This window comes from Nycticebus coucang, chromosome 12, assembly GCF_027406575.1.
Source record: "Nycticebus coucang isolate mNycCou1 chromosome 12, mNycCou1.pri, whole genome shotgun sequence".
NCBI classification, from domain to species: domain Eukaryota; kingdom Metazoa; phylum Chordata; class Mammalia; order Primates; family Lorisidae; genus Nycticebus; species Nycticebus coucang.
The window spans coordinates 89,216,517-89,230,510 of record NC_069791.1 but is presented as its reverse complement, the minus strand read 5'-3'; the positions used below and the strand labels follow the sequence as shown (position 1 = coordinate 89,230,510).

The following is a 13,994-nucleotide window of genomic DNA, read 5'->3' as shown; positions in this document are numbered from 1 at the left end:
ACAGTCGAGAGGTAGAGATTAAGATGAGAAAGAACAGAGGTCCTTCGGGCACCACCTTAGAGAGGCAGGGAGGCTCCAGTTACCACGTTAGGAAGTGATCTCCACCGTCCTAAAAAAATTACAACCACCTCGGCCATTGCGAGAGGCCGAAGCCAACTCGGGAGGCGGGAACGCGCGGCGAGCAAATGCGCGCTCCCTTTGTCCAGCCTTCCGGCCACCCCGCTCATTGGACGCAGGGCGCGCGCCCGGAGAGAACGCGCTTCAGCCACTCCTGCGTGTTCCGGGTGGAAACCGGCGCTGGCGGTCTGGCGTTCCGCAGGCGGAAGGGAAGGGGGAGGTGGCAAGGCAGTGCGCCGGCTGCTCCTCCCCATCCCCCGCCTCGGCCCTGGAGGGGCTGGATGGGCAAGTTGGGCGCAATGGCTCGAGCCACGGAGGCGGCGGCGGCGGCCGGAGGCGGCGGCGCCTCCTCCTCCTCGCCCCGGCGCCGGCGGTGATCGGAGCGAGCGGCCGCGGCCCCCGATGAGACTGCTGGCGAGCTGGCTGTGCCTGAGCCTGGCGTCCGTGTGGCTGGCGCGGAGGATGTGGACGCTGCGGAGCCCGCTCACCCGCTCCCTGTACGTGAACATGACGAGCGGCCCCGGCGGGCCGGTGGCGGCCGCGGGCGGCAGGAAGGAGAACCACCAGGTACCGGCCGGGGCCGGGGCGGGGGCGTGGCGGCCGGGCCTTCCCGCGCTCGGCCTGCTATTGTGCGGGGCGGCAGTACCCGCGCCCCACGGCTCTGGCCCTTCAAAGTTTTTCTCGTGTCTTGCCCGCTGGGCATCTGCTCCACGATCCCCGGGCCTCCCGCTCCACTCTCGCGGCGTCTTTTGTTCGGCGGCGCAGGCGGAGGACAGCCTTCCCTTCCCCCTCCCCGGGCCCGAGCGTGGGCGCCCTGGAGACCCGCATTGTTCCCGGGTCCCAGGCGGTGGTTGCGGACGCTGGGTCCTCTCGGCGTCAGCGCCCGGCGGCGGGACCGGAGGAACTTTGGGGCTGGCGCGTGGCCAGGGGCACCCACCTGGCAGCTGGGCCTGATATAGAAAAGACCCAAGCAAACCCATCACCGGCTACAACCTTTCTAACACCTAAGAACAAAACGAAAAGCCAGTCCCCTTTTTTGTCTAGTTGAATCCCTGAACTTACAAAGGATCATAAAGAAATTTAACCGTGCCTCGTGAACCATTTCATTCTCTGGGGTTATTCGGGTGACATTTTCCGTAAGCACTTAAAAAATGTGTTTGACAGGTCCTCGCTCCCATCCTACCGAACCTTCTGCCTAAGAGAGGTCTCCTTTAAACTTCGATTTAGTTAGCTTACTGGAAAGATTGTGATGAGGAAAGATTGTGATGCAAGCTTTTACGGGAAGGGTTTTTGAAACAACCCGGGAGGAGCGAATTCTTTTAAGAGTTGTAGTGTGGATCGTGAGCAATGTGATGTGACCGATTAGGTGGTCTTTCATTAGCTCAGCTTTGTGCCAGTTAAAGAGGCACGTACAGCTTGGCTGTAGAATTGAGGGAGATATTTCACATTTGACCATAATGTAGTTTGCAGTTAACAAACATTACATTCATTGAAAAGAGGCTTTTGAACTCTGCGAGAGTGTTGACTTGTAATAGCGTTTATAGTACATTTTGCCTTTACAGAGAGCAGTAACTAATTGTTCCCCATATCATCTTGTGTCTCATAATTTTCATATATTTCTCATTTTCCTATGTTACTGATTATACTAGGTGTTCAGAGAATTTACCCAGGCTGATTTCATGTGTTTTAATGAGGGTAAAGAATTATGTAAGAAGATGAAGGAATTTATAAAGAAAAGAGTTTTTATGTAGGAAATATTTATATTGGCCTGTTTTTTCCCCCTGTGTTTAAAGGACTGCTAAATTTATTTTTTGAAAACCTCCAGCGCTTGCATTTTGTTAGGTGAACTGTCCTTTCTGCCATCCATAATAATATTGTTGGAAGTGTACATAAACTTTGTATGCAGTCTTAAATTGTAAAACCACATATATTTCTATGGATTAATTTTACTAGTTCATTCTTACAGCAACAACTCCAAAGTGTTGTACTGTTGATTGTACACTTATCGGAATTCACATATCTATATGGACCATGGATAATAGTGTAGTAAAACAATGAGTTAAAAATGCTGTTTTAAACAAGCAGTACATAGAAATATGGTCCTGGATAGGAAAAACAAAAGAGATTAACAAGAGAGATTAATTCATTGCAGTGGAATTATGGTTGAGTCTTTAGTTGTTGGTGTTTATGGTAAGGCTGTGATTACCTCTATTGCAGCAACTCCATATATTTTCATTGCTTATGAAGGAATTGCACTTATTTTAAAAATTGAAAAATGACTTAAACTGTGATTTTTATGGAGCCTCTCCCTATAGAGGATACTTTTTAATTGTGTACCTTTTTAAAGCTAAATCTGTCAGGTTCTAATGAAAACTAATATAGGCTCAGATATCTCATTTACCTCATTAAGCTTGCTGATATACTCAAGGATGTGTGCATGTGTGTTAACCAGTAGTGCTAACAATTTGGCAGATAATTTCTCCAGAATGAAGACTTAACATGGGGTTTTCTGAATATTTAGGGAGGGATTTTTTTTTAAAGAGTAATGATATTATTTTGCAGTGAATACATTAGTATTATGAAAATATCCATGAATAAATGTTAAGATGAATAAAATAAATGTGTGATAAACCACCCTGAGACTGCCCTTTCTGAGTTGATCTGTCAGCCCTTTATGTTCTCGGATCCTGGGTTTGCCTTATAACTTCATTGCTTCTAAAGTAACTAATGGTTTCCCTCCTTCAAGTTAATGTTTCACACAAGATGTTTCTGGTGTGCCATTTGGTTGTGTGATTTCCATAGCCAGCCACATCTGGTTCTTTAGGAGTGTTGCTTGAAAGTAGGGTAATGGCTTTGATTGAACCATGCTCAGCACAGTTTTTCCTTCTGGTAATTTTATTAAGGAATTATGATGGAGGATTCTATGGTTAAAAGAGAGATCTTGGGCAATGTTTATTCATTAAAAATTGCTCTTTAGTTAGTATGGCCTGGAGATGCAAGACTTCTGGGCTAAAGGCACTCTAAAATTGTAGCAGCAGTGCCATTTTAATAACTTGATTCAGTGTGCTAGCTTCAAAACTCAGATTTCATTTCACTTTGGGCAAGCAAGAGAATCAGGGCTTCACTTAGAGCCGGGGCATGGCCTGCAGGCCAAATTGGTCTCACTGACTTTTTATACAGCCTGTGAAATAAGAATAGCTTTACATTTTTAAATGGTTACTCTGAACAAAATCAAAATAATATTGTATAGCACATGAAAATTTCATATACAAAATTCAAATTTTAGCGTTCAGAGCTAGTGCTTCCAGGCTACAATAGCTGAGTTGAGTAATTGCAAGCCTAAAATATTTATTTTCCGTTCCTTTACAGAAAAGAAAAAGGTTTTCCAAGAGAAAATTCCTGGCTTCCTTAATCAGAAGCTCATTTTTAATCACAGGTGGCAGGGTGGTTAGATAACCTCCTTGGGTAAAGTAGAGCCAGGTGGCAAGAAACTAGGAGATGTAGCTTTGCAGTATTGGCAGACTCAGAATTTAAAAACAAGAAAAAATATTTTGAATCTAGTCTTTTTGATGCCTTGCCCCCCCTAGTGCTTCAAGTTAATGCAATTACTATGGAGCTATTGAAAGTTGAAAGTACCTGTAGGCCCCATTAACTAGGTTCTTGGTTAACAGTCATTCAACAGCATCTCAATTGGTAGAGTGAAAAAATTGTTATAGAACTCACTGGAACCAAACCACCATAATTTCTTCAGGCGATATACTGCAAGGTGTTTTGAAAGCACAGATAACATCCAATGTCCAGAGTTATTAAGGTGTAACATAAAATTGCAAGTATCTATATACCTGTGGCTTACTTTTTCACCTTCTTATACTATAAATTCAGAACTGTGCTGTGCCTCAAGCAATGATGACTTGAAGATAGTATTGAAATCATTTTTGCCCCTGCATTCCATGAAAAAAAATACTTGTATATCACAGAGTCAAACGTCGTACTAAAGGACAGATTCAGTTTCCTGTCCAAGGCTGACCAAAGTCAGGCATGAGTTAACAATGCTTCAAAGGATATTCAGCCAGCTAGCCAGATGACACTGACAGATTGGTGTCCTCCTCTGAACTGCCTTCAAGAGTTTGGAGGCCTTTGCAGCCGAATACCAAAGAGGTTTCTTTCTTTCCTTCCTTATATGTAACCTGTGTTGAAATACCAATAAGTGTTTGCTTCAGTTTCACAAAACACTAGGATGTCTTTCTTTCTTTCTTTTTTTTTTTTTTTTTTTGAGACAAAGTCTCACTCTGTCACCCTGGGTAGAGTAAGGTAGAGTGCAGTGTGTCATCATACCTCACTGCATCCCCAAATTCCAGGGCTCAAGTGATCCTCCCACCTCAGCTTCCCAAGTAATTGGGACTACAGGTACATGCTACCTTCCTCAGCCAATTTTTTCTATTTTTGATAGAAAACAGGGTCTCACTCTTGGTCAGACTGGTCTTGGAACTTCTGAATTCAAGCTGTCCTCCTACCTCAGCCTCCAGAGTGCAGGATTACTGATGTGAGCCTAGGGTCCGTTTCTTTTGCTGGTCTTTGTGTTCTCTTTTGAAGGTGCCCTAGAAGATCCTACTAACTTCTAATAAAAAGGCTCTGTTGTTTAGACCCTCTGAAGCATTGTTGAAATTTCAGGATTATAAAATACTAACAATGAGTGAGTTTGAATTTACTTATTAAATCAAAGCTGAATCAACTTAAATAAGTGTATGTCATTCCCCCCACACCCCCATGAATGTGAGGATGGCTGTCACTGTACACATTTAAATCTCACATAAAGAGGTTTGGGTTGGGTTTGTATTGTTTGTAGAAAAATGGTGAATGATTTGAATGTTTACTTCTGTGCTGTGCTTAGATGTAAGAAGGTGTCATTGCCTGGACTGATTGGTTTGCATTGCAAAATCTTGGAATGGGATTTTTGAATCTTAGCTGTCAAAGTTAAGTGTTAGCAGGACTGGTCTGACCACTACCCTTTGTTCATGGACCCTGAGCAGTGGAACTTTTCTGATTGTTTTTGATAGTACTAAATGTCTCAGGTCTTTATCCATTTCTTTTGAGAATGGCTAGGTGCCTAGATTACATTGTGGTTTTTAGGCATTCCCTGGATGCTTAAGTGTGTCAGGCACTTTAGATACATTGTCCCCTGTGATCCTCATAACATCTCTCTAAGGTAGGTGGTGCTACCCCCGGTTTATAGATAGGAGGTCGAGGCTAAGAGAGAAGAAACTTTTTAAGAGCACCGAGCTCATGGATGGTAAAGTTAGGTTTGAACCCAGCTTTGCCTGTTTTCAAGGCCGGTGCTTATTCTACTGCCTCATGATGCCCGTTCTGGTCAGCCTTGTATTGTCTAAGGAAAGGTGAAAATGGCCTTGCCTTCTTCATAGGAAACTGTCCCTACTCTGGTGGGCCTCTGTGTAGATGTGAAAGTTAGTAGCTTTGTGTATGGTACCAGTAGAAGATTTTGCAGTTTGTGAGTGAGATGAGAATGGGACAACTGCTTGAAGTTCTGCCTTTTTCTCTATTTTGTGCATGCTTTTTGTAAACTTTAAAGTTGAAAAAAAAATTCTTACCTGCAGCATCTTTTTTGACACCAGCCACTTCTCAGATTTTCCATCGCTGACTGTCCAACAATTCAATTCTATTCTGACACTGACTCCCTGGAGTTAGGATCAGACTCCACAGGGTTAAGGGCTCAGTCTCACAAGACTGCCCTCGCTTCAGAGGCCATCTGCAAGTGCCAGGTCTCCAGGTTACCAGTGTTTTTGTCTAACTTGGCTGCAAATTAAGGGTTCCCACAACAAACACCCCCCCCCTTGTTAAATTGCTAGAATTATTCACAGAATTTAGAAGACACTTTACTCTGTTTATTGGTTTATTATGAAGTGGATAGAACCTGGGAACCGCCAAGTGGAAGAGATGCATAGGGCAAGGTATGGGAGCGGAGAGCATGGTGTAGCGCTTCCATGTTCTCTCTGGTGAGCTACCCTCCTAGGATATTAATGTATTTAGCAACCTAGAAGCTCCCAGAACCCTGTACTTTGGTTTAGAGGGTTTTATGGAGGTTTCGTTTTGTCGGCATGATAGATGAAATTACTGGCATGGTTCCCACCCTGAACCCGGCTAGGTGTAGCCATCTCGTTAGCATATATAAGATACTCTTGTTACCCTGAGAGTCCCTACGGGTTTAGGAACTCTATCTGGAACCTATAAAGACCAAACATTATACCATGATATCTTTTATAAAATCAGTAATTTTTTAAAATAACTTTATGATCCTATTAGTGTGTTGAAATCTTTTGTATTATATTTGACTACTTGCTAAACTCCAAAAAATAATTTCAGTAAAACTTTTTATCTATATCCCTTGGTCTGATAAGCAAATATAATTGTATAGGAAAATTTCATTCCTAATTTGAAGGAGTGATTCATCAGCCAAGGTTTTATAAATATTAGGAGATATTCGTGGGCTTAATGAGGAAATTTTTAAGACAATATGACCTAATACTTCATTACTTTGAATTGCTAATACTGTCAAACACACATGCAGAACTCCTGTGGACCACTTGATTGGCTGTTTATTATTTGATTAATAGTATCTCTATATATAGTCTTGTAAGTAGGGAGAATATTGCTTTTTACTGTAATTTTTAGATGTTGTGTTTGGTTATCACATCAGCAGATGACAGAATGGAATAATTCTGCTTTGATTAGAGTTTGTTATTTAAGACATTTCCTTGGTTATTTAACTGAATAAAATTTGAGCGAGTTTTAAAGGCAGATGTTGATAAGATGCTTTTTCAGACACTGTGGTTTCCAGCTGAGGAGTCTGGCCTCACAGTAGAGCTGCCACATAGTTCTTTCAATGTGAAAATTTAACAAGCTTAGTACTTTGTTCTTGCCTGTGCACCTTTGTCTCTGTAGTCTTTGAGGAGCACATGTTCAAAGAACTCATCTGCTTGAAAGTGCATAGGAGCCTAGAAACAGGCCACCCAGTCCTGTGAGCTCAGTATAACTTTTCATTTAAGCTGGGTTGTCTGGAGAGAGGTAACTCCAGGGCGCCTTCCTCTTGGACTACAGGGAATCCTGCACTATATTTCTCTGTAGTTAACATTTTGCCTTAAGGACAAAGTGACAGCTCATTTAAGGCCCTGAAGGGCCTGGCCAACATCATGTTAGTCCCATTACTTGTTTCTGATTTTATTTTCCCCTCTGGAATGTAAGTTCCCTGAGGCCAGTGAGTCCCTCTTTTAGTTTACTTAGCTAAAGTTATGCTGGGACAGTTGAGAAACACTACTGGAGAGTCAGAACAATGAACTTTTTTTGTAGGTAAGTCCATATAGGTGTTCTCAAACAGGGGACATATGGCAATACCTGGGACATTTTGGGTTGTCACTTGAGTAATCTATGGACCTCTGATGGGTAAAGGCTAGGGATTCCAATAAACGGTGCCCCTATAGAAAAGGATTATCTGACCCCAAATGTCAGTAGTGCTAAGATTGAGAAACCCTGGTTCACAGGAATTTAGTTACTATCTAGGCCAGATTATTTTTTCTCTAAATATATTTAGTAAAGTTTAATTGGTAAAATAGTCTTGCTGTCTCTTCTCAAGCAGACACACTGGGTAGAGTTAAAAAGAGAAGTCTTTTTGAAAGAAACTCTTATAAAACAACGTGAGTGTGAATCGGCTAGAGCTGTTAGGGACCCCAGGCTTCCCATTTGTTCAGAAGTTGCAAGGTGGTAAAGTACCTGGGCAGGCGTGAGGCAGGTGGTGGGCACTTAGTGTCTTCCTCCATTGCTTGCTTGTGGTAATGCAGTTTTGGGTGGGTGGGTAGCTTTAACCACTGTTTGCAGAATTGGGTTAAAACAAGGCGTTGCAGAAACCTTGGCGTTTGAGAAATTGACAGAAACCCAGTGACAGCTATCTCTGTGGTTATCTTTATGTTTCTTCCAAGACTTCGTTAGAAACTCCAACTTCTGTCAGTTTATATTGCCTGTGATTCTTAACAGTAATTCATTTGATGAACTTTATTGTTCATTTTTTATCTGTGCCAGGCACTGAAGTCATTAATTATTTTAAAAATTAGAGATGGAGTATTGCAATATTGCCCAGGCTGGACTTGAACTCCTGGGCTTGAGTTCTACCTCAGACTCCTTCTGCCTCAGACTCCTGAGTAGCTGGAATTACACGTATTTTCCATTGTGCCCAGCTGAAGTCATTAATTGTCCCTACTTTTACAAATCTCTCAGTCTACCTGGCAATGTAGACATTAAACGTGCATTTGTGTGCAGCTGTTCAATTCAGAGGTCATAACTGTTCCTAAGAAGATGAATGGGATGTATGAGAGGGTATTAGAAGAGCGGGTGAAACCTAGACTGGAAGTTCAAGGAAAATTTACCTAGGAAATACTTAGACTGAGGTTGAATTAGGTGAAGAGGGAGAGGGTTGGGTGGTGATTAATGTAGGGGCCAGAGCAAATACTGTGTGAGACAACCAAGGGAAAGGAGCCTTCCAGAAAAAGAAAGAAGAGTGGAGTACCATGATACAGGGAGGGACCAGGAGTCATGGGTTGGTAGGGAATAATGCCAGTTGAGGCTGTGGAGATAGAAAGGACAAAAGTAGTGTATGTAGGTCAGGTGTGGTGGCACACGCCTGAAATCCTAGCACTCTGGAAGGCCGAGCTCAAACTCTTCTTAAGTTCAGGAGTTCGAGACCAGCCTGAGCAAGAGGGAGGCCCCATCTCTAAAAATAGCCAGGCGTTGTGATGGGTGCCCATAGTCCCAGCTGCTTGTGAGGCTGAGGCAAGAGAATCACTTGAGCCCAAGAGTTTGAGGTTGCTGTAAGCTATGACACCATGGCCCTCTACCAAGGGCAACAAAGTGAGACTGTGTCTCAAAAAAAAAAAAAGTTGTGTATATATAGGACCTTGTAAGCCATTTTGAGCATTTTGGATGTTCTCTTAAGACTCCTATGAAGCAAGATAGTGACACACTCAGATCTGCATTTAAAAATTTGCATTTTAAAAGAGGTTTGCTGAGTCATTTATGTTTTCAAACCAGTTTTAATTTCTGGAAGATGAAACTGCCACCTTCCTTTAGATATATTTATGTGTATCTGTGTATATATATATTTTTTGAAAAACTTTTTTATTGAGATAAAATTTACCTACCATAAAATTTGAACTTTTAGAGAATACAATTATGTGACTCAGAATTGTGCAGCTATCATCACTATCCAACTTTGGGATGTTTTATTACCTCCAAAAGAAACCCTATGGCAGTCACTCCCCATATTCCCTCCTCCTAGCCCATGGCAACACAGTCTACTTTCTGTTTTTGGATTTGAATATTCTAGACATTTCATATAAATAGAATTATGTAATCTATGGCCTTTTGTGGCTGGCTTATGTCACTTAGCTTAATGTTGTCAAGGTTTATCCATGTTGGAACATGAATCAGTACTTCATTCTTTTCTATAGTAGAATGTACTGTTCTCTTGTATGGATCTACCACATCTTGTTTATCCATTTAATGGACATTTGAGATGTTTCCACTGTTTGGAAATTATGAATAATTCTGATATGGAATTGACATTTGTGTTTTACAGATGACAAGGAAGGACATATATTTCAACCTTTAAAGAAAAGAGCTTTGCTCCTTTTTGTTCTGTAGCACATTCTGCTCAATAAGCAGTTTCTTTTCTGAAAGACTTGTGTGTTAGTGAAGATTCAATCCCATGAATTAATGCCGACAAATTAAGAGAAATGTTAGTTAAAAAAAAAAAGAAGAGAGGGAAATGCTATTAAAAATATGAGTTTCCTTCCCTCTTGGCACTGGGAAGCAGTGTTTGTAAGTTAATGGTACCAGTTCTTGCTTAGTTTTGGAAGTCAGAGTTCATTGTTCTAGCTGTCCATTGACAAGTAGATGCCAAGGAATTATTAGCTCCTCTGTTTTCATTTGAGCAACTTCTTGTTCACATTAGTAGAAGGTACCTGATTGCCTGTTATCAAGGTGATGGCTTTACTCTTGATCAGTCATTTCAGAGAGTAAAAAGTAAAGTCAGAGTGGCCTCAGTATGACAGAGTTCAGAATGTGTACCAGAAGGTCACAAGTATAATAATAGAAAATGGTTTATGACCTGCACTGGAGCATAACCTCAGGCACAGTATTAAGAATTAGTAAATGATTAAGCAAGAACATTTTCAGTCTTAAGGGAAAGAGTGTAGGCAGTGAATGGAAGAAGCCTCATAGCTTGTCACATAGGGTAGCAAAATAAAAATAGCCCTTCATGTAAGCTATGTATATAACAGCAGTTTTGATAGCAGTGGTTAAATGGAAAATTAGCACCAATCAGTCAATAACTGGAAAAGTTTATTTTATCCAGTTTAGGGTATAGGATTTGTAAAATGATTAATTTTTAAAATTCGATGTGCCTGTTGCTTTTTTGTGTTGGCCTATAATTGGTTCCTTTTATTGTTAGTGTCAGGGATCTTACCTAAGATTTCATTGAACATTTAGCAAGCGTAGGATGACTGTAAAATTGGTCCATCAGTTGTGCAAGCACTTACAGGATGCTTACTGCTGATAAATGGCCATATTTGTCAGAGGGAAGCAAGTTAGTCTTGACCAATAGACTCCTTATTGGGAAAAATTGGTTGTTTCATAGCAGACAATAGATTAACAGTAACTGATGTTGTTTAATTGTAATATCCTACCAGGATAGATAGAGAACCAGTGACATGTCTAAGCCTACAAATGAGTGAATAGGCTTAGAGATTAAGCAGTTTGTCCAAGTTCACATGGAATGGTGGAGCCAGGACTTGATTGTGGGGCTGACTCTGAAGCTTTTGTGCAGTCTGCTTCCCCACATCTCTGGTATGCTATCTCTTATGTGAAAACGGAAAACATTTATTATGGATAAATTTCATCTACAGATTGAGTTCTTGAATTTTGTTCTAAAAAGTGCATTCTGCTTAGAACCTATTCTTTGAAATCTAGTTCTTAGCATATTATTACTTTGTCTTCTTATTGAGTGCTGTATGACCTTAAGTAACTTCTTAATCATTCTCGAGTTTACTTTGCCTGGCTGTGAGACCTGTTTGTAAAGCACAGCTCAAGATTTCTAAAGGTCTCTTCTGTGTAGTCTATAAGAAGAAAGGCAACTTAATCTGGTTACTGGAGTGTTAAATTCTGTTGCTTACTCTGCTATTGATTTGTTTTGTGGTTTTGAGTTAAGTCATTGGATTATACAGCTGATCTCTTTTCTGAAGAAACAAGGTTAATGCTAGCTATTTGTTTTCTAATGTTGAATTCTGTGAAGGAGAGGCCAACAGAGCTTTTCTAGATCTCAGGGGTAGAATGACTGAAGCACTGGGGCAGGAGTCAGAATATGTGGGTCACTATGAAAGTTTTGAGACAGACTATATTATGGTCCATGATTTCACTTCCAAGAAACACAGTTGACAGCATCCCTTCAGATTCAAGGCAAGTTTCAGCTTGCTCAGTGTTGCTGGGAGAGCTTCATTTATTTCTGTTGGTGCAATTTTATGTTTCTTGATTTTTGCGTATTTCAAAACTTTTGTAATGACCCATATACCTGTGCTTAAAGTCTGATTCTGCAGCCTACCAAGCTGAATGACTCAAAAGCCTCTTCACCCATCCCTCACTTTCTCTACCTACCTTGAGGGCTAAGATAAACGAGAAGTCATGACTGAAGAAGTATTTTATAGGTCATGTGAATATAAGACGTACTGATTATTTTCAAAGTAGCATGAGATTATAATATTTGGAAATTTGATTTGATTTAGTCCTCTGTTTTTTGTTTTTGGATTTCTTAGGTGACATTTCAGTTGTGTGTTTCAGTTGTATGTTTTAATTTTTGTTCTCCCCCCCCCCCTTGTTTTTTAGTGGTATGTGTGCAACAGAGAGAAATTGTGCGAATCACTACAGGCTGTCTTTGTTCAGAGTTACCTTGATCAAGGAACACAGATCTTCTTAAACAACAGCATTGAGAAATCGGGCTGGCTATTTATCCAATTATATCATTCTTTTGTGTCATCTGTTTTTAGCCTGTTTATGTCTAGAACATCTATCAATGGGTAAGTGAATCTTGGACTTTTTTTCTTTATCCTTAAGTTTTAATAAGGAAAAATGCAAAAGAAAAATTATCTTGTTCAACATATTGGCCACCACAGCTACAACACTTCTAGTAGTCAGAATCCTTGGCAGTTGAGCCAGTAGTCCAGCTTTCTTCAAATTTAAAGAAATTTAAATTCATTGTTATAGAACCTCATTAGTTTATTATTTTCATGGTGGGTGTTACTTAGGGCAGTGCTTCTCAGCTTTAAGATACGTAGGATCATCTGGGGATCCTGCTAAAATGCAAATTACAAGTTAGTAGGTCTGAGGCTGGGCATGAGAATCTGCATTTTTAACAAGCTCTCATGTACTGTCAGTGATGCTGCTGGATATTGCTGGTTCTAGACCACAGAGTGGCAGAACACTTGGAACCAAGCCCTTAAACTGAACAGTAAGATCTTTACCTCAAACACTTTCCAGGAATAAGTGGTGTAGGGAGCCAGTTAATTAGCCCAACAATAGGTGCTTACTTGTTTTGAGTGAAATGTGCCACATCTTTTTTTAATTTTTTTTATTTGTTGAGACAGGGTTCTTACTCTCTTACCTGGGCTAGAGTGCAGTGGCATCATCATAGCTCACTTCAAACTCAAATTCCCAGACTCAGGCGATCCTCCTGCCTTAGCCTCCCATGTAGCTGGGATTATTGGCATGTGCTGCCCTGCCCGACTAAGTTTTCTGTTTTGGGGGAGATAAGGTATCACTTTGTTGCTCAGGCTGATCTTGACCTCAAGTGATCCTCCTGCCTCAGCCTCCCAGAGTGCTAGGATTACAGGCCTGAGCCACAATGCCCAGCCTCTGTCTGTTCTTAAATAATGTCTAGGCTTACCAGAATTTGTAAACTCATTGGGGGAATTCTCTGTCCCCAGAATAGTTCCTTCATATAAATCCCCAGAAAAAGCTTTAGGAGTATTTTAATCCTTTCTTGGCCAAAATTTCAAGCAGCCTCAAGACTCTAGAATCCAGAAAGCCAAAGAGAAAAGCAACAGGGCTCAATGCTTTAAAAGTCTTATTGGGCCCACTTTTCTTTTCCATTGAGGTTTGGAGCCAGTTTCTACTGAATATCTGGATCCTCAGTCTGTCATCTGGTCCTTAAATATGTTTTCAAGCACTGCAAGCCATTTCTCAAGATTTCTTTCTTGATTTTCTTCATTGTTTATATGAAATTGCCATACGTTAGCTTCAGCAAACAGTTGTTATTTTTATATTGGGTGTTGAAGTTTGTAAAACTTGGTCTGACATTTTGTTCCTAAAATTGATTGTACTGAATTTCTGTTCTGTACCATTTATTCTTCTTTTGGAAATCAGATGAGTCACTGTAGCAAAGATTCTTATCCTTTTTGGGGTCCTGTACTTCTGAATCCTTTCTTCATAAAGTACTTAGATTCAACATTTTGCATATAATTTGGGGGAGGGTTTAAACTGTGAATCACCTCCCCTTTCCTGTATGGAAATTTTAACCTGACTGTGGTTAAAATTCCCTGCTCTGGAATTTCATAGTTGGATCAAAGAGACAATGCAATTAATAAACCCCTTTTGGTGTCCATTACCTATAATGCTTCTGTTTTCTTCTTTTAACACTGTTCTCCTCAATCCTTCTTGCTCTCTGTATCCTGTTTTCAGCTAAACACTTAATTCTGAGCTCATCGGTACTTTCTAGCCATGGCAATGGTAGATTATTACCACAGGTGGCTGTCTCTTGCAGGAAG

General features: G+C 40.9%; 1 protein-coding gene across 2 annotated transcripts in view; it reads left to right on the top strand.

Moving 5' to 3' along the window:
* The first annotated feature begins 264 nt into the window (after positions 1-264).
* The window catches only part of METTL9 (methyltransferase like 9), a 45,385-nt gene continuing 31,655 nt past the window's right edge, over positions 265-13,994 (top strand). Inside the window, exons 1-2 of one of the 2 annotated variants that reach the window (XM_053555761.1) lie at positions 265-684; positions 12,058-12,248. In XM_053555761.1, the coding sequence (XP_053411736.1) occupies positions 520-684; positions 12,058-12,248 (356 nt within the window). In that variant the 5' untranslated portion in view covers positions 265-519. The remainder of the gene's footprint in view (positions 685-12,057; positions 12,249-13,994) is intronic. The other variant, XM_053555760.1, reaches the window with a different exon arrangement.